General features: G+C 44.4%; 1 protein-coding gene across 2 annotated transcripts in view; it reads right to left on the bottom strand.

The window, feature by feature from the left end:
* The window catches only part of AK5 (adenylate kinase 5), a 217,196-nt gene that overhangs the window by 77,684 nt on the left and 114,793 nt on the right, over positions 1-24,719 (bottom strand). For both annotated transcript variants that reach the window (XM_034778645.1, XM_034778646.1), the window contains exons 11-12: positions 8,528-8,691; positions 6,291-6,407 (exon numbers count right to left, since the gene is read on the bottom strand). In XM_034778645.1, the coding sequence (XP_034634536.1) occupies positions 6,291-6,407; positions 8,528-8,691 (281 nt within the window). The remainder of the gene's footprint in view (positions 1-6,290; positions 6,408-8,527; positions 8,692-24,719) is intronic.

Raw genomic sequence — 24,719 nt, forward strand, 5'->3', positions numbered from 1 at the left:
TTGGAGGGTTCATCAAGGAGAAACAAACAGAAGTTTCACACAGTAGCCTGGCCAGTCACAAAACTCGTTTTCAAAGCTTCTCTGATGCGCACCGCGCCCTGCTGTGCTCCTCTAACCGCCCTGGTGTCTGGCTGCGCGTAATCAGCGGCCAGGCGAGTTGCCTCAACCTCCTACCCCGCCATAAATGTCTCCCCCTTACTCTCACAGATATTGTGGAGCGCACAGCAAGCAGCAATAACAATGGGGATATTCTTTTCGCTGAGGTCTGAGCGAGTCAGTAAGCTGCGCCAGCACGCTTTTAAACGTCCAAATGCACATTCCACCATCATTCGGCACTTGCTCAGCCTGTAGTTGAACAGGTCCTGACTCCTGTCCAGGCTGCCTGTGTATGGCTTCATGAGCCATGGCATTAAGGGGTAGGCTGGGTCCCCAAGGATCACGATAGGCATTTCAACATCCCCAATGGTCACTTTCTGGTCCGGGAAGAAAGTCCCTTCCTCCAGCTTTCGAAACAGAGCAGAGTTCCTGAAGACGCGAGCATCATGTACCTTTCCCGGCCATCCCACGTTGATGTTGGTGAAACGTCCCTTGTGATCCACCAGGGCTTGCAGCAGCATTGAAAAGTACCCCTTGCGGTTATGTAGTCGGTGGCTTGGTGCTCCGGTGACAAGATAGGGATATGGGTTCCGTCTATGGCCCCGCCACAGTTTGGGAATCCCATTTCAGCAAAACCATCCACTATTGACTGCACGTTGCCCAGAGTCACTACCCTTGCTATCACCAGGTCTTTCATTGCCCTGGCAAATTGGATCACAGCAGCCCCCACAGTAGATTTGCCCACTCCAAATTGATTCCCGACTGACCGGTAGCTGTCTGGCGTTGCAAGCTTCCACAGGGCTATTGCCACTCACTTCTCAACTGTGAGGGCTGCTCTCATCTTGGTATCCTGGCGTTTCAGGGCAGGGGAAAGCAAGTCACAAAGTTCCATGAAAGTGCCCTTACGCATGCGAAAGTTTCGCAGCCACTGGGAATCGTCCCATACCTGCAGCACGATGCGGTCCCACCAGTCTGTGCTTGTTTCCCGGGCCCAGAATCGGCGTTCCACGGTATCAACCTGCCCCAGTAACACCATGATTTCCACATTGCTGGGGCCTGTGCCTTGTGAGAGGTCTATGGCCATGTCAATTTCCTCATCACTCTCGTCGCCGCGCTGCAATCGCCTCCTCGCCTGGTCCGGGTTTCGCCTTGGCATGTTCTGGCTCTGCATGTACTCCAGGACAATGCGCGTGGTGTTCATAGTGCTCATAATTGCCGCGGTGATCTGAGCGGGCTCCATGATCCCAGTGCTAGCTATGGCGCCTGGTCAGAAAAAAGGCGCGAAAGTAGTATCTGATGGACCAGGAGAAGGAGGGAGGGCGGGAGGGAGGGAGGGAGGGAGGGCCGAGTGACGACATGGCGTACAGGTACAGGAACAGGGAGAAACACAAACAACTGTCACACAGAATGTTCCCCCCAAAGATTAAACTGGAAACCCTGGTCTTAGCAGGCCGTTGATTTCACGGAGGAAGGGGAAGCAAATGAACACAGAACAAATCTATTTTTTACATCTTAAGGTGGCAGCCGACGCTGCAGCATGAGTGACAGCCATACCAGTATGACGATGACGGGTACCAATCATAATATGCCATCATCTGCCAAAAGGCAAGGGGCTGCTGCTGTGTAGCAATGCAGCCCCACGTCTGCCAGCCCCACGTCCGCCAGCACCCAGCATCGCCCTCGGCCTCTTCTGGGTGCTTAGCAGACAATATTGGGCAATTGGCAGAAAATAGTATATTATGACTGGTAACCGTCATCATCGAAACAGTAGCATGTCTGCCCAGGTGGCCATGATTGACAGCCATACCAGTACGACGACGACGGGTACCAGTCATAATATACCATCGCCTGCAAGGGGCTGGTGCAATGCAGCACTACGGCTGCCAGCCCCACGGCTATCACTCATGCTACACCGTCTACCGCCAAAAGGCAGTTAGCAGCTGCTGCTGTGTAGCAATGCAGTCCCACGTCTGCCGGCACCCAGAGGACATATGGTGACGGTGAGCTCAGCTGAGCTGAGCGGGCTCCATGCTTGCCGTGGTATGTTGTCTGCACAGGTAACCCAGGTAAAAAGGCGCGAATCTATTGTCTGCCGTTGCTGTGACGAGGGGGGAGGGGCCTGACGACATGTACCCAGAACCGCCCGCGACACTGTTTTGCATCATCCGGGCATTGGGATCTCAACCCAGAATTCAAAGAAAAGGCGCGAACCGCTTCTCGGCTCGAGCTGTGGCGCAAACGTAGTATCTGACGGCCTAGGGGAAGGAGGGAGGGGGGCCGAGTGATGACATGGCGTACAGGCACAGGGAATTAAAATAAAGAACGGTGGCTGTGCATCAGGGAGAGACACAAACAACTGTCACAGACTGGTCCCCCCCAAAGATTAAACTGAAAACCCTGGGTTTAGCAGGCCGTTGATTTGACGGAGGGAGGGGGAAGCAAATGAATACAGAGAAAATCTATTTTTTACATCTTAAGACGACGGTGCAGCGTGACTGATAGCCCTCGGCATCTTTCTGGGTGCTTGGCAGCAAATACTGGGCGGTGTATGACGATGGTCTTCAGGCCTATTGTATGAGCTGCTGCTCAGGGAAGACTCTGCTAACGTGCGATGACCCGACTTGTAATAGGCCGGCTAACAGTCATAATACACCATTTACTGCCAAAAGGCAAGCCCCACGGCTGCCAGCACCCAGATCGCCGATGAAGGCTACCAGTCTACTGCACCGTCTACCGCCAAAAGGCAGTTAGCAGCTGCTGCTGTGTAGCAATGCAGTCCCACGTCTGCCGGCACCCAGAGGACATATGGTGACGGTGAGCTCAGCTGTGCTGAGCGGGCTCCATGTTGTCTGCACAGGTAACCCAGGTAACCCAGATAAAAAGGCGCGAATCTATTGTCTGCCGTTGCTGTGACGGGGGAGGGAGGGGCCTGACGACATGTACCCAGAACCGCCCGCGACACTGTTTTGCATCATCCGGGCATTGGGATCTCAACCCAGAATTCCAAGGGGCGGCAGAGACTGCGGGAACTGTGGGATAGCTGTGGGATAGCTACCCATAGTGCAATGCTCCGGAAGTCGACGCTAGCCTCGTACTGTGGACGCGGTCTGCCGACTAGAGCACCTAGAGCATTTTATTGTGTGGACATACACAATCGGCTGTATACAACCGATTTCAATAAAACCGGCTTCTATAAATTCGAACTAATTTCGTAGTGTAGACATACCCTAAGGGCCATTTCAGCCCCTGCAGCAGCCCAAAGCAACCTTTGTTCCCCCTTGCCCTGGGCTGTGTCTCTTGGAGACCCGTACAGAATCTGATCTTCTGTCTCTAGCTGTCATCGCTCACCGCTCATACGGATCCTTCAGATGTCCCTCTTGTAGCAGTGCTATGCAGCAGGTGGCCTCTGAGCATATGCCCTTCCCTTAACTTCCTCTAACACCATCTGGGTGTTAGCTCTCCAAAACTGTCAGTGAGGTGTAGGAAGACCACCCATCCCAGATTGGGCAGGACAGTCCCGAAATGTACATTTCAAGTCCCAATTCAAATGACTCCAGGTCAGCATTTGTCCCAGATTCCCTGTGGCTTCACTCCATGCCTGCCCGAGGCGGCGCCAGTCTCTTCCTGGTGGTGGGGCTGATGTGGGCCTTAGTCCCCTCTTGCCATGAGGCCCTACCCCATGCTCCTCCTCTTCCCCCCGAGGCCCCACCTCTGGCCAGACCAGAAGCTGGGCACTAGTAAGAGCCACCCGGGAGTCTGGGCCACTGTGAGGAGCCTTGGACCCTCCACCTGCCCTGGGTGGCACAGACAGGGGAGGGAGCAGGGACATGGGCTGTTCTTGGACAACCCGGCACCCCACTCAGGGCAGGTGGAGGGTCCGAGGCTCCCCACAGCAACCTGGGCTCCCTGGGCGGCTATTACCACTGCCTGGCTCTGGCTTGGCCAGGGGGGCAAGGCCTCAAGGTGAAGAAGGGGGGGGCAGGGCCATGGAGGGAGAGGGGGGTTCCTGCATCTGTCCTGTTCTTACATTTTGAAATGGTGGTCACCCTAGTGAGGTGTGAGTTAAATGGTGGCCAGATATGCAAGTGGAACTCACTCAGGCCACTGAAGGCACTTCATCAGGTAACTGGACTCTGGCTGTCCATTCTGCACATTAAGAGGGCTGAGGTTTGAAATGGGATCTTGGTGATCTATTCATAGCTCAACTCTACCAGGCAGCTCCCTTTCGGGCAAGTCTGTAGAAGCTGTGCTAAACTTGTCTCAGCTGGAAGTTGCCCTTGGCAGCTTTTACACTCAGCTGTGCTGATCAGTGCCATAGGGTGTTAATTGGACTATTCAGTGTTAAATACTTCCATAAAGTATTTTGAGTTTTCACAGCTGCGTGGGACATCAACAAGGCTAGTGGGTGCAGAGTTCTGGCCTCTGATAACTGAGGTTCTCTGGGTCTGTGAATCAATATTTTAATTTAAGGAATCATGATTACTACCTCTGTCTTTTGCCAATAGAACTTTGATGTGCTAGAGATGGCTCTTGGGAACTTTTATTAAAATTTTGCCACCAAACTGAAGGGATGGCTTTCCTGACTTTGATGGAGTCAACCCCTCCCACTATTATTGCCAGAGAACTTTTCCTCTTGGGATTCTGCTGAAGGTTTAAAAAAAAAATCCAAACAAACAGCCTCTGGAATGAATCTGATTGCACCTCCTGTCAGTCTGTTCTAAGTATATTCCAGGGTAGGATATGTCCCCCATCTCCTCCCACACCATTTCAAGTTACACAGATCAAACACAGCTGAACTATCAATGTACTGAGTAGAAGCCTCAGCCTGAAATGAAAACCTTTGCTCAGTTGAATGTTCCTTACTTACACTACTCATTACTCTATTTGCATGAAAAAGAACTACTCATCTGAGTAAGGGTTTTCATACTCAGGTGCTATTTCAGATATAGTCACTTCCAATAAGTGCAATCACTATAAGTTTATTTGTCCAGTGGTGCTGCCCCCTGCCCCTTTCCCCTTGGATACAGAGTTTCTCCAGTCCTGCCCTTCCACTCTACAAAGACATGCAAATACATGTGGCGTTTATTAGAGGCAGAGAGGGAACATTTCTGTGGGAGTCCCTTTGTTAAATTGGCACACACTATTGGAAAGAGACATGGGAGAATTACTTAATTTTGTTCACAGGGAGGCACTAATGGACCAAAAATGAATCTGTGACCTGCCCAACTTTATTGCTAATTATCTTGACTGGGTGTTGAAGCCATTTCTCCCACCTCCTGTGGATTTTGTGACTCTTTTGTAGTGAACAGAATCTATATAAAGCAACTAAAGGTCCATTGATGACTCAATAAGTCTTCACAACATTTTAAATGAGTTACAAGAGAATGTGTAGCGTGAAGGTGCAATATAATGGAATACATAATTATTATTTTCCTCCAGGATATAAACTAATCAGCCACTCCTGTTCTGCTTTTTCATTGTGCTAGTGAGCTTGTGCAAATTCAATCCAGGCACTTATTTAGAGAGAATGGAATATTTTCTGCAGGCTGAGAAATCAATAACTGAGGCTTCTCTGTAGATCTTTGTGCATAGTGAAAAAATCAATAGCTTCCTTAATCTTTGTAAACTACCATACAAAAACTTGCAACATGCTCTTTTATGAGTATTTCAGCATGCTACCTACCACAATAATTTGGCCTGTGCTTTGCTCAGTCACAATGGTTGCAGGCACTGAGAGCTCTGACTCAACTTAAAGAGAGAGCTTAATAATGCATCTAATAGTGCTTGAAATTCTGTTATGCCACATTGCCTTTTGATGAGAGATGCAGTGGCAGCACAAGCAAACTGAAGGTGTAGCTATAGTGAGAAAAGTGACTCTCAAAATGGCAATATCTTACTAAACAGAATTGCTCTCGTCTGTATTTAATGTAACTTAAATGGCTAAAATCAATTTTTATTCCTTCTGGCACTGCAGAGACCATATAATTGGCGGAGTAAGCTGGATTCACTGTATTGCTGGCATTCCAGATCCCCAGTGATCAATAGCAACTTTCTACTCTCTTAGCCAACAAGTTGGAACAGTGGCTTATAAAGAGTCATATCTGTCAAAAATAGGGACCTGAGTAGCTGATTTGTGTGTCAGATGCAAGTTGAATTTTAATATCAGCAATAATGGTAAATAACTAGATGGTCACCTTGCATTCAAATTCTTCTACTTGTTTCACGTCCCAGGGATACCCATCAATCAGAAATCCTTTTGTGTCTCCTAAACAGGCAATCATGGCTTCCTTCAGTAGCGCCAAAACAATATCCTGTATTGAAGAAAAAGAATTCTTTGGTTACTAATAAATATTCCTTTAAAGGGCTCAGTTTTTACACATGGACTTTAATCCTCTGTCTTCACGAACTACCATAACTCTGCTTTGCTTTGAGCAGGTCCCTTGAAAGCTGGCTTTTCTTTTTTCTAGCTGCCCAGGGAGAGGGTAGTTTGCTATAGGGGAGGACTAGCTTTCCCTCAGGAACAGCTATGTCACACAAACCTAGAACCAGGGTCAGAACAAAACCTGTTCTGGATTTTCCAGGGTCTTTCCTGTTGTGATGTGCTGTTGTTGTGGGACATATTTGAGTCTCAAAATCTATCTGGGGACTGTGACAGACTGACACTGTCCTGTAATAGCCTGAACAAACCTTATGGAATTAAGATAAACTTTACTGTAGTAAGTTAAACTGTACTGAATTAATACATTTGGAGTACATTGTATTAAAATGCAGTTGTGTATGTATTACTATGGCACCCTATCCTTCTCAAGTTGGGAGGGGGATGCTAATATAATTCCTCCATTATCAGCCCTTTGATACCTCCCTGCCTCAAGGTCTGTATATACTAGTTCAAACCAGATTCTCCAGGAACCAACAAGCAAAGAAATGGTTTTTGGATAACTAGCCTGGTTTTAAACTGGCTGATGGCCTTCCTCCTGATCCTGCAAATGGACAGGAGCCCTAGTCCATGAGGACCCCAATTATTAGCATAGGGTTGAAAGGACTGGACCTACTGAGGTCCCATAAAACTGGGTGCTTGTTCTGAGCTGAAGCTGTGATGAACTGGTAACCACAAAGAATCCCTTTGGGAGGAGAGTGGAAGAACTGCTCGTGTCAGAATCCATGCTAGGGTTAATTCTGGTAAGCTTATTAGCATGTGTGTGGGTTCTTTTATTGTTTTTAATATGTTTTCTCTGTAGTGTTTTTACCCTAAGAATAAAGCAGGCTTGCATAGGAAGTGCTGTGTGGTAACTTATAACTGTAGCAATTACACCTAAGCATCTCGGATGAGAAAGCAAGCAGGGTGTTGGTGGGCAACCTGTCTGTGCTGGAAAGAACACAATGAAGGCAGGAAGCTGTGCAACCTGGAAATACCCCAGTCAGAAGGGAAAGAGACACTGGTCCCCATCCAGAAAGGCAACAACTGAGGAGCTGGAAACCTGAGAGTGCCCTTGTTTGATCACTGTGGGGAAATACAGGTGCGGGTGCCCTGAACTGTGTGGACCATGAAACTTTATGACATTATAATGATACTTCACAATCTGATTGTATTTTGACACAGCATCACATTGTGTCAATGCAATGTCATGGTATCTTGTTGTAAATGACAAGAGAGTTTGTCCCACCAGACAAACTGGGGAAGATAACAACACTAAGCTAGACCCAGTACTCCTTTTAATTTCCTATGGGCGGCATTTCTTGATGCCTTTTTATTAACACACACATCTCTTGATCTAACCACTCTTGCTGCACATCATATTGTCCCTGATTCTGGCCTGCAGCCTGGCCCCTTTATGCTGCTCAGATGCTGCAAAGTGCAGGGACCTCTCCCGCCCCTCCGCCCCGCATCTGGAAATTATTGTAGTTCAGAGGGATTTCCTGGCCAGAGACTGAAATAACAGCCCCTACACCTCTTCATGTTCCCCGTCAGTTGGTGCTCAGCTACTCTGGGCTGCCAGCCAGTTCCTTAGGGAGCCATTGCAGTTAATGTAAATTAAAATAGCTGCTAGGGATGCTTCAATTTACACTGAAGGCCCTGCCAGCTCTGGGACCAGCCCAGAATTTGGAAGCTGTAAAAATGGCATAAAGTTCCCTTTGCTGCTACTTCTGTGTTGCATCTTTTGCAAGGTGTAGCTTGCAATCTGGCCCATTGTGTTTAATAATGAATCTACCATAAGGAATTGATGGGTATGGTGTGAGAAGGGATAACTGCGTCACCAGTATACAAAAGAAAGAGAAATGCCACATATCTGGGAATTAGGGATCCTCTCTACCAAGCTCTAGGCTTACTTCCCCTCAGATGGGAATACATACCAGTGCTGCTTTCCTATTTCCACACTTTTTGAGGGACACCCACTGCCCCCTTTATTTTGCAAATGAAACTACAGCTTACTCCAGGCACCAGTTCGCCACATTCCATGATGTCTTTGATCAGTTTGCTCCTCTCTGATGATGATGTTAATTCACGTCGGAGGAGGTCACCAGTAGACAGATGTGTAAATCCATATTTCTGTGCTAATTGTTCACACTGGGTTCCTTTGCCAGAGCCAGGGCCACCTTCATGAGGGGGGAAAAAATCTAGAGTTAGAAACAGAAATTGCGGGGAGCTAAACAATTGGCCTTTTTATTAATCACTGCAGTTGGGAAAATGTAACAAAAATAACATGACTTCTTGTACTGACTGGGCGTTCAAGTACATAGTTATTTAAAGCATTCTGTGCAGAAACTGCCTCGTAACATACTACCATTAAGTAACACTGCTGAGAAGAGAGCAAGCCCCTAGATTGAGGATTTTAGCTCTTAAAATAAGTTGTTCCTTTTTCTCTTCATTATGTGGTAACTATTTGGGGAACAGAAATCAGTGTAACTTTCAGTGCCATTAACAGATTCTCCTCTCACACTGGTGTACCAGTGGAGGCCCTTGGAATAAGCAATGTAACTTAATGGCAGTAAATTACCAGGCAGATACTGCATAGAATTTCTTAGCTAATTAACTGTGACCTGAAGGCCCACCCACTACAAGAAGTGATGGTATTTTCTTGTACAGAGATGCACCAATAGATAGCAGAAGATTCTGCTCGCCCGTTCCCCAGGGGGAGCCAGTTTCTTTTGTGGTTTGTCCATTCCAGTGGCTGACAGATTAAACTGGAAGCTTTGTTCATTCTCCTCAGTGCTGGGAGATACTGGTTTGTTCTCCAGATGCAAATCATGAGAGTTTAAAGAAAGCCAGAAATAAATTGTGTTTTGTGGTCTGTCTTTTGATTTTTGAACTCTTCCTGCCCATCGCTGATGTGTGAGTGACAATTAGTACTGTCCATTAGTACTGTCCATTCCAGATTTACTGGGAAAGGTGACTTGCTCCTGCTGCAGCATTTTTCACTCCCACATCAACCAGATCCCTGCCCAGCACTTAATTCCCAGCTTCCCCTTTCCCCCACATCTGCCCAGGCCCCCCAGCCTCACCACTGCTCCTTCTCCGGCTGGGCATTGCAGGAAAGGAGCTGATGAACTGGGGCTGTTGCTCACTGGAGAGGAAGGTTGCTGGCCTCTTCCTGCTCCTTCCTCCCCTCTCTCTTCCTGTGAGAAACTGAGAATAGCTTTGGGAGCTGAGGGTGTGGGGAGGGAGCTCTTTCTGCAGTAGCTTTAATTGCTTGCTCTACCCCAGGAGGCAGGGCAGGGGGCAGACAGCCAGTCAGAGGGGGATTTCCCCTGGACAGAGCTCAAGTTTGTTAGAGCGCTGGAGCCTCTCAGGCCATCAGGAGAAGGGCTCCAGCCCAGCCCAGCCCAGCCAGAATCCCATCACACATGGAAAAACTGTGAGAGCTGGCCACCAGAGTGCAGTGCCAGCCTTGGGGCACCAGGACTTTAGCCCTTCTGGAGTCAGTCTCACTAGACGCTCCAGCCTTAAAATTGTTTTCATCCTTGCCTGGGGAAAACCCTATCTGAGCGTCTGGCTCCCCCAGGACCTGCCTCCTGGGAAAGAGCAGCCAATCAGGGCTGCTTCAGGAAGCAGGCAGAGCTCCCCCTCCCCATCCTCTCAGGAGCTGAGAGACATTTCTGAGTTGGCAAGGCGAGGAGAGGGAGCAGCCACTGCCATTGTCACGAGAAGAGAGGAAGGAGGAAGCAGCAGAAAGGGACCAGTGGCTCAGGACAGCTCTGCTTCCCCCTTCCCACCTGTGAATAATGGGTCAGCCTGCTCCTCCTCACCTCTCCATCCCTGCAACACTAGCCTGAGAAGGGGGAAAAGGGACAAAGAACATTGGGAGCTGCCTCCCACCAGCCTGGGAAGGGGGTGAGAGGATGAAGAACCCCTGGAGCTGCCCCTCACCAGCCTGGGAGGTGGGTGAAGAACTCCTGGAGCTGCAGGAAGAGCAGGGGGGGGGGAGAGAGGGAGGGACCTATATGAAGCTAGGAAGGGGGCAGAGTTGATGTGTGTGTGTGTGTGGGGGAGTAGGTAGTCTGAATTTAATTGGCAGCCTGTGGGATGGGCAGATATGGATCTGGGGTGGCAGAACTGCTCAATTAGAATATTTGGGTTTGGGGAGAAGCTGGAAGCTCAGCAGCACCATTACCAGGCAGCATTTTATACAAGCCTGTGTAACTGGACCTCAGCTGGGTCTTCCAGGGTGAGAGCATCTGCAGTAGGCACCAAAAAATCACCTTACTCTGTACATTTGGGAGAGCTAGTAACACTCTCATTGTTGCACAAGGGGGCAAGGGATATTTCAAAAATCAAGATAGCCCAAAACCACAGTATAATCGTTAAAAGTAAACCTCATGATTTGGGTGTCTAACTCACAGTTTTTGAACATTTGAGGTTGGCAATCAACGCTGTCAACGCTTTAATATCCAAATACTATGCATACTACTCCACTGTGTGACTGAGTCCAAGATTCATCCATTTTTCTTTCTTGGTTGCTTTAGTGAATAAATATGGACTGACACACTCATGAATTTAGCCATCAATCTCCTTCAGGCGCAAAAGTATCCATGTTCCTGGCCTTCACATTGATTTGTAAGAAAATGCTGCCCCAAACAGATATCGTTCAGTGGCATTACAGTGGTGTAACTGAGAACAGAAATTTGGCCAGAATATAACAGTGACAAAAAATGCCTTTGTCTTGTATAAACGCGGTGCCTTTTATTGCAGAGTCACAGTGAATACTGTTAACATACAATTACAGCATCAGGCGCTGCATCTTCACTGGGAATATTTTTGGGGAAAGCGTTAATCTTTGGGATAACCTCATTTTCTTCCCTTTAGAAAGATAGGTATCTGGATGCCTTGTGTGAAGTGGCAGTGTGCAGGCCCAAAAGCAGAAATGTAAGCATCTAGGAAATTTTTACTGCAAAAACTTAGGTGCTGAGTGAGTCTAGGCACGTACAGGGTTAGGCAGCTCATAGGTGCTGACTCTATAGGTGCTCTAGGGCTGCAGCACCCACCGGGAAAAATGGTGAGTTCTGAGCACCCACCAGCAGCCCCCCTATCTGCTCCCCTCAATCCCCCCAGTTGTGAGCCCCATGGATGAGCACCTCCCCACACGCCTGCCTGCCATAATCAGCTGTTTCACGGCATGCAAGCAGGAGGCTGGGAGGGAGGGGGGAGGAGGGAGGACACAGCACGCAGGCAAGCAGGAGGCTGGGAGATAAGGTGGAACTGGTGAGGAAGAGGCAGGGCAGGGTGGGACATTGGGGGATAGGGTGGAGTGGGTGCAAGGCCTGGGGCAGAGCCAGGGGGTGAGCACCCCCTGGCACTTTAGAAAGTCGGCACTTGTGGGGCAGCTGCTGAGCAGGGATTACAGTAGTCTAAAACTGAGATTAAGGCAACTCAGTACCTTTGTGGATCCAGGCCTAGGTATCTGGGTACCAGCTACAGATGAGGGTTCAGTGGTAAATATGAGCCAGCTAGCCCCACAGAGTCCTGCCCAGTGCATTAGGCACAGTAGCCTTACCTCCTCACTCCACATGGGGAGGAGCCTCATAGCCTCCTGATTTCATATTCACTCAGCTTTCCCCCTCATATGTTGTATCACCCTTGTCTGTTCATTTCCCCCCCAGACCTCTGCAGCCCTTCAGCTGCCTTACCTCAACCCCCTCCCCCCCCAAGCTCACTGTGCTCTCTCCAGCTCATTCTTCCCGCCTCCCATTTTTACACAGCTCCCCCTCAGTTTTCCTCTCCTTTTACCAACTCCTCTCTTACACCAACAATCCTTTCCTCAACCCAGAGTGCCCCCAAACAAAGTTTAAAAATATAAATAAAACAGTTATGTAAACAAATATGAAAAAGACCAGCCCTGGCATTAATGTGCCATCATCTCGAGCACGTTGCTTGTTCATTACATCCTCTCTCTCCGTCTTTCCTCTGTTTTTGCCTTTTTAGATTGTAAGCATATACCAAATTCCTGAAACTCACTCTAACGCAAAACCTTAACACCAGCCTCATACTTTCTTTAGGCACATATAGCATGTACCAGCAGACACGTACATCCCTACGGTCACAGTAATGTTGTTGAGGCTGGCATTCAGGTTTTGCATTAGAGTGTGAATTTCAGGAATTTGACGTGTATGCTGTGTTTCTGTCTGTGAGGGAAGCTGAAGGGAGCTAGAAGTGCTGGAAGCCTGGAGTTTGTTAGTGTGATTGGCTAAGAGATGTCTTGGTGGGAAGGTATGTGAAAGAAGGTTCCCTTAATAAAATTTCTCCTTGCTTTTCAGGGAGTGCATTGATGAGATTGGCACTTAAGTAATCTTAACTGTAAATCAACAGTATTTTGTGCAGTAAAAACACTGTTGCAAAATGTGTCTTTTCACTGTCTTGTTACATCAATGTAGCATTCTAAAACAGAAGAAAGTGCACTCTCCACAGTGCTTGACACCTGCCAAATAAAGATACTAGATTTATAAAGCTGCACATTAAACAACAGTTAGATACTTGCAGCTAGAAACCTTCAGGTACGGAGCTTCCACTGCAATTTCTTTCACATTATTTTTCAAACAGAACAGAGCAAAGACCCTGAAATAATCAGTTAACAGTCTTCACAATGGCTCAGTAGTTATACCATGTTTTGAAGTAGGAACATGTGCCCTTATTTTTGTAATAAAGGCGTAAAACTCTGTGTGAATACTATCAATTTTTGTATGCTGTCATTTTTTGCTCCACCTACATGTTTTTGGAAGATGGCTGAGTGTTAACCAGCAACAGAATGATCATTGGCAACTGGCTGTTCATCTTGCAATATTAATCTCATCCTTTCTGATTTAATCTCATCCTTTCTGATTTTAAATATGTCATGACCATAAAGAGCTGAACTCTAAGGGTATGTGTCTACACTACCTGCCGGATCGGCGGGCAGCGATTGATCCAGCGGGGATTGATTTATTGTGTCTAGACTAGACACGATAAATCGATCCCCGAGCGCTCTCCCGTCAACTCCTGTACTCCTGCACCATGAGAGGCGCAGGCAGAGTCGAAGGGGAAGTGGCAGCAGTCGACTCACTGCAGTGCAGAAACCATGGTAGGTCCATCTAAATATGTCGACTTCAGCTATGTTATTCACGTAGCTGAAGTTGCGTAACTTAGATCGATCCCCCCCTCACCCTCCAGTGTAGACCAGGGCTAAGCAAACTCACACACACAGTATGAATGTGTCATTATTCACAAGGATAGTGTGGAATATATGTTTGGATTTAAATGTGTCTGGCTATACACATTCTTCATAGATGATCATCTGAGTGTTACATATCATTAGTAGACAACTGGCAATTTAAAAAAAAAGAAAAACAGATATGTGTAAATTTTGACAATTGCAGATCTAGTTCTGCAGTTTTTTCTAGAGGCAAAACTGCCACTAAGCTCAGGACTGCATGATCAGACCTGAGAGGATAAGTATGAACTACCCCTGCTTCCTTCTACAATTAGTTACAAATTACAGGACAGAACTGACTTGGCACATTTTACTGTTGACTGTTTTATTTAATCCTAAATCTGTTACCATAAATTTAATTGATTTTGTGCATTTACAATACTGATATATAAAACAGCCACCGGCAGGAACCCAAGATCCTGGTTGCCTTAAAGAAAAAAAATCACATTTTATTTTTTTTGGTCATTCTTCTCCAAAAAAGTAAATTAATATTTTTTAAAATATTGAGTACCATCTCATAGAGAAAATGTGAGTCACAGAGGACCCTGAGTTTTCCAGTAATTTATACTTTTTATGAGAAACAGTGGTTTGGTGGACAAGGTATTGGCCTGGGAGCCTGGATTCTAATCCCACCTCTGTAACTAACCTGCTATGTGACCTTGGGCAAGTTTCCTTACTGGTTTCTCTCCCACCTTTTGTGTCTTGTCTATTTAGATTGTATGCAGTTGGGGTCATGGACCATCTCTTACTCTGTGCAGTGCCTAGCACAAGGAAGCACCAATCTTGGCCTCTAGGAGTATGTCTACACTGCAATTAAAAACCTGCCCTGGCCTGTGCCAGCTGACTCGGGCTTGCAGGGCTCAGGCAAAGAGACTGTTTAATTGCTGTGTAGACTTTCCGGCTGGGGCTGGAGCCTGGGCTTTAAAACCCTGCGAGGTGGGAGGATCCCAGAGCTCAAGCTGCAGCCCAAACCCAAACGTCTACCCAAATGTCTTTAAATATATCAGAGGGATAAATACCAGGGAGGGAGAGGAATTATTCCAGCTCAGTTCTAATGTGGACACGAGAACGAATGGATATAAACTGGCTGTGGGGAAGTTTAGGCTTGAAATTAGACGAAGGTTTCTGACTGTCAGAGGGGTGAAATATTGGAACAGCCTTCCGAGGGAAACGGTGGGGGCGAAGGACCTGTCTGGTTTTAAGATTAAGCTAGATAGGTTTATGGAGGGAATGGTTTAATGGAAAAACATGATTTTAGTCAAAGGAATACCGTGCCATGGCAGGTAAATAGTATAATGGCTAACGAGGGTCAGGCTGGAGACTCTTGCCTACATGCTTGGGGTTTTACTGATCGCCATATTTGGGGTCGGGAAGGAATTTTCCTCCAGGGTAGATTGGCAGAGGCCCTGGAGGTTTTTCGCCTTCCTCCGCAGCATGGGGCAGGGATCGCTAGCAGGAGGATTCTCTGCCAATTGAAGTCTCTAAGCCACAGGATTTGGGGACTTCAACAGCAGAGTCAAGGGAAAGGGTAGGGACGGCTTTGTGGCCTGCATCATGCAGGGGGTCAGACCAGATTATCATAATGGTCCCTTCTGACCTTAAAGTCTATGAGTCTATGAGTCTAAACTGCAATTAAACAGCCCCTGAGAGCCCTCACAAGTCATCTGCCATGGGCCAGCCGTGAATGTCTACTTGCAGTGTAGACATTCCCTAAGTGCTACCATAATTAATTATACAACCATTTTGAAGATAAAACTGTACAAGAAATATGAATGCAAATAACATGATGGGAGGCTAGGAAGCCCAGTGTTGGAAAGTACAATAACACTGTTCCCATGTTTGAAGTTCTTTGTCCTATACCTCTTGTTTTCTTTTCTGCCACTAATTGCACAGTTCCCTAAACGATGTAAGTTGTGCCAGGAAAGGTCCCAGAATGCTAACAGCTTTGAGCTTGTATGCTGTGAGAGCAGGCTTTTTGTTTTTTAAGCCTGAACCTCATTTTTTTAATGGGAATGAGGGCACTAAGCACCTCACAGAATTGGACTCAGAATGAAGGGATGCAAGTCACGAGTGAAGGTGCAAAGATCGCAGGATGGTAGGATGTAGCTCTTTATATTAGAAACTGTCCCTTTGTAACAAAGTAACACAGTAATTTAAAAAAATGGAGTAAATATTCAGGTTTAGGCTGTGTCTTGCCTTTGTACAGGTGCACAGGGAGAAGGTGGAAGGAAGCTTCCAGCATTCAACTCAAGGGCAAGTCACAGCCCCTTTACTCTTGGAGGTGCAGAAACTACTTCCTCCTACCAAGCCTAGAAGCAGATGGGGCACATGGAGTTCCATTTTCTTCATCTCACTGTTCAGAATGCTTTGTCCCCATTGCCTGATTTGCTAAACCCTGGTCTCTCTAGCTGAGGAGTTTTGGGGGGTTGCAGATAAACATCCCTTCATATTGTATAACACTCAATGCAAGGTCCAACAATGAAAGTTTACAAATCTAAACCAACCAGTGCAAAGAGTAGGGAGAGTTCACTTCTAATATTCTTCTTAGGAACACCCACACTTTTGGCTGCTGGTCCAGAAGGCTTATTATCACAGACCTACCTGTGGCCAAAAGACTAGACGAGAAAATTATGTTTACTTCATGATCTGTGCCAGTATGAATATACATGCTGTTAGATGAGTGTTAGTTGTAAAATCAGAGTTAATAAGCCATGGACAAGAGCAAAGGAAGGATACTGCTGAGCTGGCCTAAGGGCTGAACTTTGGTGGGTTAATTGTCAGCAATGAATCAAGATCCACTGAGGGAGGTGCTCTCAGCTGTGAGCTAATTAGACACAGCTGACCCTCACTGGGCACAGCTGACTCCCATTGGGCTCAGCACCAGAAAGAGGGACTGGTTAACGCTTAAGGGCGAGCGGGTGATATGGACCAGAAGGAATAAAAAATGCTGTCTTGTATGGTTTGTATTTTTCTGTTTGGAGTTTATTGCTTTTAGCTTGTACACACACACACACACACACACAAAGTGCAGAAAGAGACTATATTACTATTTTTGTGTTTTGTTTAAATGATATTGTTTCAGGAGAATATTTCTTCCTTCCAACTAATACAGTAGAGAGAGTGCTTATGAAGTTGTTAAAACTTTTTACCATTGCATGGAGCGATATGTCATTTAATACTTATCACTCTTCTTTTAAAGCTATTTTGTACCAACTGTTACATTGAACAAAGGTTGTGGGTAAGAATAAGATTCTTCTAAGCTTTCTCTCATAATCTAACACTTTAAAAAATAAATGAGTGTCTATTGCTATGGCCCCTTCCACTGTATTATCTGCTCACCTCATAAATTAATTTATTTACCTTTGCAACACACTTTTGAGGCAGGCTAATATTACTACTTTGCTTCATGGATATGGAACCCAAGGCACAGAGGGATTAAGTGAGCTATCCAAGATCGCATTGCAAGTCTGTGGCAGAACATACAACAGAAGGCCAATCCTTCCAAGTCTCAGTCCAGTGTCTACTCTAAATCAAACTACAAGACCATCCTTTCAGCTATGTGTATGCAATCAATAAAGATAATACAGGGGAAATCATCATTAGGTAGAGACACTTAGGTCTCTTTAAAATATTGTTAATTACAAACAGGAACATTTTCTCTGGCTCTCCTAGCTAGCTGATGTTCTATTTATCCATTACTCATCTGTGTTGGAAATGTGAATCTCCTTTAGTGAGAGAGCAGATTCACACCGATGAAAATAGAAAATGAATATTCTTAATGGATGGTGCAGCTCAGGACTGATGCTAATAAAACCTTAAGCCATCTCAGTGATTAGAAAGGAATCATCTGGCTATCAATGCACTTTGAGGCATCAGCGTGTCTGTGTGCATCTGCCAATACACTAACCTTTTGTGTATTCAAGCTTTTAATTTTTTATAATATAAATGGTACTATATATTTATATATATATATATATATTAGGGCTGTCGATTAATTGCAGTTAACGTACGTGATTAACTAAAAAAATTAATTTTGATTAAAAAAATTAATCATGATTAATCACACTGTTAAACAACAGAATATCAATTGAAATTTATAAAATATTTTTGGATGTTTTTCTACATTTTCAAATATATTGATTTCTATTACAACACAGAATCTAAAGTGCACAGTGCTCACTTTATATTATTTTTTATTACAAATATTTGCACTGTAAAAATGGTAAACAAAAGAAATAGTATTTTTCAATTCACCTCATACAAGTACCGTAGTGCAATCTCTTTATCGTGAAAGTATAACTTACAAATGTAGATTTTTTTGTTACATTGTTTTGGTTTTGAGTGCAATTACGTAAAAGTTTAGAGCCTACAAGTCCACTCAGTCCCACTTCCTGTTCAGCCAATTGCTAAGAGAAACAAGTTTATTTACATTTACGGGAGATAATGCTGCCCGCTTCTTATTTACAACGTCACCTGAAAATGAGAACAGATGTTCACATGGCACTTTTGTAGCTGGCATTGCAAGGTATTTACGTGCCAGATATGCTAAACATTCATATGCCCCTTCATGCTTTGGCCACCATTCCAGAGGACATGCTTTCATGCTGATGATGCTAATTAAAAAAATAATGTGCTAATTAAATTTGTGACTGAACCCCTTGGGGAGAATTGTATGTTTCCTGTTCTGTTTTACCCACATTCTGTCATATGTTTCATGTTATAGTAGTCTTGATGATGTCCCAGCGTATGTTTGTTTTAAGAACACTTTCACAGCAGATTTGATAAAACTCGAAGAAGGTCCCAATGTGAGATTCCTAAAAATAGCTACAGCACTTGACCCAAGGTTTAAAAACCTGAAGTGCCTTCCAAAATCTGAGAGAGACGAGGTGTGGAGCATACTTTCAGAAGTCTTAAAAGAGCAACACTCAGATGCAGAAACTACAGAACCCGAACCACCAAAAAAATAAATCAACCTTCTGCTGGTGGCATCTGACTCAGATGCTGAAAATGAACATGCGTCAGTTCACTCTGCTTTGGATTGTTATCGAGCAGAACCCATCATCAGCATGGATGCACATCCCCTGGAATGGTGGTTGAAGCATGAAGGGATATCTGAATCTTTAGCAAATCTGGCACATAAATATCTTGAGACACCAGCTACAATAGTGCCATGCGAACATCTGTTCTCACTTTCAGGTGACATTGTAAACAAGAAGCGGGCCACATTATCTCCTGCAAATTGTAACCAAACTTGTTTGTCTGAGTGATTGGCTGAAGTAGGACTGAATAGACTTGTAGGCTATAAAGTTTTACATTGTTTTATTTTTGAGTGCAGTTATTTTTGTGCATAATTCTACATTTGTTCAACTTTCACGATAAAGAGATTGCACTACAGTACTTGTATTAGATGAATTGAAAAATGCAATTTCTTCTGGTTTTTACATTGCAAATATTTTTAATGAAAAATAAATATAAAGTGAGCACTGTACATTTTGTCTTCTGTGTTGTAATTGAAATCAATATATTTGAAAATGTAGAAAACATCCAAAAATATTTAAATAAATGGTATTCTATTATTGTTTAACAGCGTGATTAATCGCGATTAATATTTTTTTATCGCTTGACAGCCCCCCCCCCACTCTGAAATAAAGCCTATTGCGTCTCTCTGTAAGGTTAATCTTGGGAACAAACATTCTGTGCTCTATTGGGCGTGTGATACAAACAGTGAGTCTGTAAATGGAGTCAGACTCCCGTAACGTAGTATCCCAGAGCCTCTTCGAGAGAAAGTAATGCATCTGTAAGTGAAATGTCTTAAGGACACTTCAGTGTTGCAAACTCTTGTGACTTTATTGAGAGTTTCATGATATGGGATGTTTTATTTAAAGTTCCAGCTCTTGGAGTCAAATGAGTGTGAGAATCTTGGCTTTCATCTATTTTCCTAGCCCTTCCATTGTGGAGAAAAACTTGAAAATGTGACCTAAGTGTATCCTAAAGGCTCAGAAACCAGAATGCAAGTTAAAAAAAAGGTCTCCAAATGTTGTTAAATTCCAGAACTTTTGAGCCACTCCCTGAAGTCTTGTGTATTAAAGATCATCTTGGCTGAAAACAGAAAATGATCTTCATGTGCTTTCTGGAAAAGCTAAAGGGATACCCAGTGCTTAATCAGGATGATTGTAGGGGAGTAGTTCCCATGGAGTACTGCAGAAAGCAACCACCATCATCTTCATGCTATGGCACTTAGAATGGTTTTAGGTATGGCTACTTGGACAGAGTGCTTGCTGTAGCATCCTGGTCACTGAAGTTGCCACAGCACCAAGATGGCTACGGGCTGAATTGGGGCTAATCAATCTGTTGGTAGTGGAGATTACTGACAGTTGGTCATAACTGCTGGGCTATTGAGACTCAGTAACTGGGAGGACATCTCATTGGGAGGAACATGAAGTAGAGGGAAAGCGGTGAAGGTAATCTGGGTTGAGGAGAGTAGATGTATGACAGGCTCCTCCTGTGGTACACCTGTGCTATGTTCTGCTCTGTTTGGACACAGTGGATTAAAGGTACATGTAGTGGAAAAAAGTGTGTGTGAGTGTGAGTGAGTGAGAAAGAGAGACACCATGAAAACAGGTGGCTGAAGAAACACCCTGTGAGGACTACTTAGCCCTGTTGAGCAGATCTGTCAGTAACTGAGGAATTAAAATCCTGAAATATCTGGTATGAATAAAACCTTGCTATTTAGCATCTTAAACACTTTACCATATTATTTTTCTTTGGTAAATGTTGCCAGTACAGCCAAGGCCAATGGGTGCAGCTGAACCATGCTAACAATGCCTTAAGTGTAAGTGGGACCAACTATTTCCAGTACCAATCAGAAAGCTTCTTGAGCCACTTCTGAAAACAATCTGGTTCTGTTTATGCTTGTAGTTAAACCGTCTTCCGCCCTGCACTCATTGTAGGCACTGATTGTCACAGAGGGATCAATTTGATAGGATCATTTAAATGGCCAACCCTGCCACACATTAGTCCTCAAATAGTTATTTAATATAAACTATTAAGCAACTGTTAGAGGGAAGGGCTATGCCATATATGGGGGAAATGCCTACAAAACAGCATATGCATCTTTAATCTCATTTTAGATCCAGTTTGCCCACAAACACACTTTTAAAATTCTGCTAGCAAGGGAACTAATTAATCTTTAGATACAGCTGAGTGCCTAGCATCTGATCCAGACTCTAATGAAGTCAATGGACATATATTCTCATTAATTAGAGTGGGGATTGTCTCGGTCACCTACTGTATTGTATCAAATTCTGGCAGAAGGTGAGGATATCTGGTGCATGCCCCCATGAAGCCATTATGAGTGCTGGTTTTCTTAGATGTGGTGTTAGGCTATCAAGTAAGTGAAACTGATTAAAAGCTACCCACTAGATTTTCATTGTTCAAAGCCTGTGAGGGTGCTCACTACTGTGTGCAGCTGAGCTATATTCAGTTTGAGTCCTTGGCAATAATTACAAAAATGTAAAATACGAGCATCCAAAAAAATCTCATGTTTTGCTAATTTATTTGGTTATATCTAATTTCATGATTGTCTCTTCAGCTTATATTTCTAAATTCAATGAATTAATCTTGTCGTAGTCTATTACCCTGCTGTTATGTCTCTCATTTTTTCCTTTCTGATTCTACATCTTTGCTTTGGTGGTCTGGATAAAACATTGATGTCGTTGTCTAATTAATCTGACTTGACTGCATTTCCAATTAATTCCTACTCTAACCCTCATGTAAATCTTTGCTAATCAGTCCATGTTTTCGTTCCCTTACTAGAGACGTTTGAGAGAAATTAGATTTTAGTGATTTTTTTTATCTCATAAACAGTGTCTCAACTTGTCAGCTACAGCAGATGTGCATATTTATTTCAATTATTATGTAAACGATTAAAACGCTAATTTTTTTAAAGTCCTTCTTACAAGTGGCTTGGTTTCCTGTCTCTCTTGAGACAGGAATACAGTAGCATAGCAAGTCCAGATTTCTTCACTGAAGGCAATTGGGGTAGTAGGAGTCCTTCTGTCCTTCTCACTGGGAAGAGCAAAATTTTTGCATATGCTGTTACAGCTTCTAGTTCCTTTACAATACTTTTAAGGGCTCAGTTGAACTCCCTGTGAAGTCACTCTAAAGACTCCCATTGTCTTCAGCAGGGATTGGACTGGGCTGCTAGGCTGTGATCCTGCAAACACTCACACAGCGACTCTTCCCTGTGTAAGAAGTGATATTGACCACAGCTGCACTATTCTTGTGAATGTTTGTAGAACTGAGCCCTCTGTGCATTACTCCAAGGAAATAAATAACAGCAGCCAGAGCTGCTTTGTCTGCAGAGACCAGATATTGTCTTTGAGAAACATCCATTGTGCCCATGAAAGAAGTACTCCTACAGGCAGCCAAGGCAGTTTAAATATCAATACTCCGAGGACGACAAATAGGACCTATATATTGGAATCTTCTTCTATGACAACATGGTGGCATCACAAGATCACTTACAAATCCCATAGAATAATGCTGTCAAGGCTATGCAGAACTCTTCACTCCTGTTACACCGGCACAAAGCAGCATAGGGTGCCAAATGTAAGAAATGAGGTGCATAATGGTGATTGCATGGGGAAACTTGAATGGTGCCTGCCTGGTCCTTGATTCTCTGAAAAGGAATTTACTGAAAAATATACTTTTAAAAAAAGAGGATCATTTGTTGTGATTTGGCCAACAGAATAGCAAACAGTGATAATATCCTTATGAAATCATGCTGGTGAGTGACTTTTTTTCAAATTAATGTTTTTTTCCCAGATGTGTTCCAATCCCTATTCTTAGTCTCTAGGATCTGTGATAAACTATATTTACTGATCAGTACTTTTCTGTCAGTTATGCTTCTCTTTTTCAGCCTGTCTCTCTAGATACTTAACCTCATCACATTAGAATCTGGTGCCTTTCTTAAACATTATGCTTACCTGTGCTTTCCTCTAATTTTTGAGCTTCATGGAAAGGAAATGTTGAATTCGTTTAGCCAAGAACAATATCTGATTCTACGAGCTAGGCTGATGCAATAAGGCAAAAGAAACATACCATATGCCTGTGTGTGTCTGCTGGAAAAACAGCTATAATTTCAGATGTTGAATATTTTAAATAAACTACTTGCAAATGAGAGAGAGGTCAAGAATTATTCATAAAACAACCAACTAAAGAATAAATGTGAGAAAAACATTGTCTGAGTGTGGACAGCTCACAAACATAAAAATTCTTAAATTTGTTACAGAACACTTCACAGTTCCTTGTTTTATACAAACCCACGTATGAGTCCTCAATGAAATGAGACAGCGAGAGAAAAAGTGTTGCTGTAACTATATAACACAGGATAGCAGTTTTTCAAAAAGTATGAAGCAAAATATTGTGCATTTTCCCTTTATGAAAGTTCTGGATTACCATAGCAACAGTGCAACAGTCCAACCTCACTTTTTCAAGGTTTTTTATATACATACAGGTTAGTAATGAGCTGGGTCTATTCATATTTAGTACAAAAATGGGGCTTAAAAAACCTGTAGTACAGAAATGTGGTCTTCCGATCTTTGCAAAATCTTAATTTGCATGGCTTTATTTCAAATTTAATGGTTTTAATTTACAAGAATTAATATGCAAATAGAGAGGTTACTTACCTGTGCATTAAGAACCAGGTTAAGGTCTCAAGGAGGAGTGAGTAGGTTCTTTGATTTATGGAAACAAATTAGACAACCCTTTGAGGTAACCTGACTGTTTTTGTACACTGTACCAATCTGTGGACAGGAGGGTGAAATCCCATAATCCTCACTAGATGTACTTTAACAGAGCTACACAACAAACTTCAAGGAGTCTGGTGGCACCTTAAAGACTAACAGATTAGTTAAAGATCTGTTAGTCTTTAAGGTGCCACCAGACTCCTTGTTGTTTTTGTAGATACAGACTAACACGGCTACCCCCTGATACTTGACAACAAACTTCGTGATTTCAAGTCCAGCAGGTAGTCAACAATGCCTGAGTGGACATTCCATAGGAGTTACTGATCGATGAGTATGCCTGACCTGGAAATGCTTCCATTTCTGCAGGTAGGTTTTCTTCATGGCAGGTTTCCTACTGCCCAGAAGTACTGTCTTAACCTTGGGAGAACAGTCCAATTCTATGCCCAAGAACCACTGAAGATCCAAGCTCTGAGAGACAGAAATGTTGGGCTGTGGTGCCCAAGTTTTGGGTCAGGAGATCCATTATCAGAGTGGCATTCACAGGGAAAAGCAAAGCAGATTTGAGAGCCAGATCTGTCATGGCCAACATGGAGCTATGAAAATTTCTACTACTTGTTCCTATTTAGAACTCGGAGGGTAAGCACAGAGGAGGTGTAATGTCAGGTGACTAAGAGGGTATCCCCATTGATTTGTGACTCTACCATAAGCACAAGTGTCTGCAGTTTCCATTGGATTTCCAAAGAGATGCACCTTTGGGAGGCTGAGCTATGTGCTAAAGCTCCAGTGCTGACAGGTGGGATGGTACCAGGGAGGGATCCCTCTCAGTGTCCCTGAGGAGGAAGAGTCTGGTTCCTCTGTGATCAAGAGGTCCTCATGAGAAAGGAACCTAATCGGTACCATGGAGCCTGGGCAGTGTTCCACCATAACTGGGGATGGTACGGAGGTGCAGTCCTTGTGCCCTGTAGGTATGTGAGCTGAGGAGAAAGGTACTGGGGACTGCTGAGGTATAGTCATTATGGCTGCAACCTGAAGAGAAGGATTCTGAGGTCAATATAGGGTTCTTAGAGGAGTCCCTTAGAGTTCTTTTTGTGTCTGGAGGGCTCATCTTCCAGTACCAACTTCAGTGCTAACAGCTGTGATTTTCTAGAAGATTCCTTGGTATGGGATGAAATGGGCTTCATCTTGATGGGTACTG

The sequence above is a fragment of the Trachemys scripta genome, chromosome 8, assembly GCF_013100865.1.
Source record: "Trachemys scripta elegans isolate TJP31775 chromosome 8, CAS_Tse_1.0, whole genome shotgun sequence".
Taxonomy (NCBI): Eukaryota; Metazoa; Chordata; order Testudines; family Emydidae; genus Trachemys; species Trachemys scripta.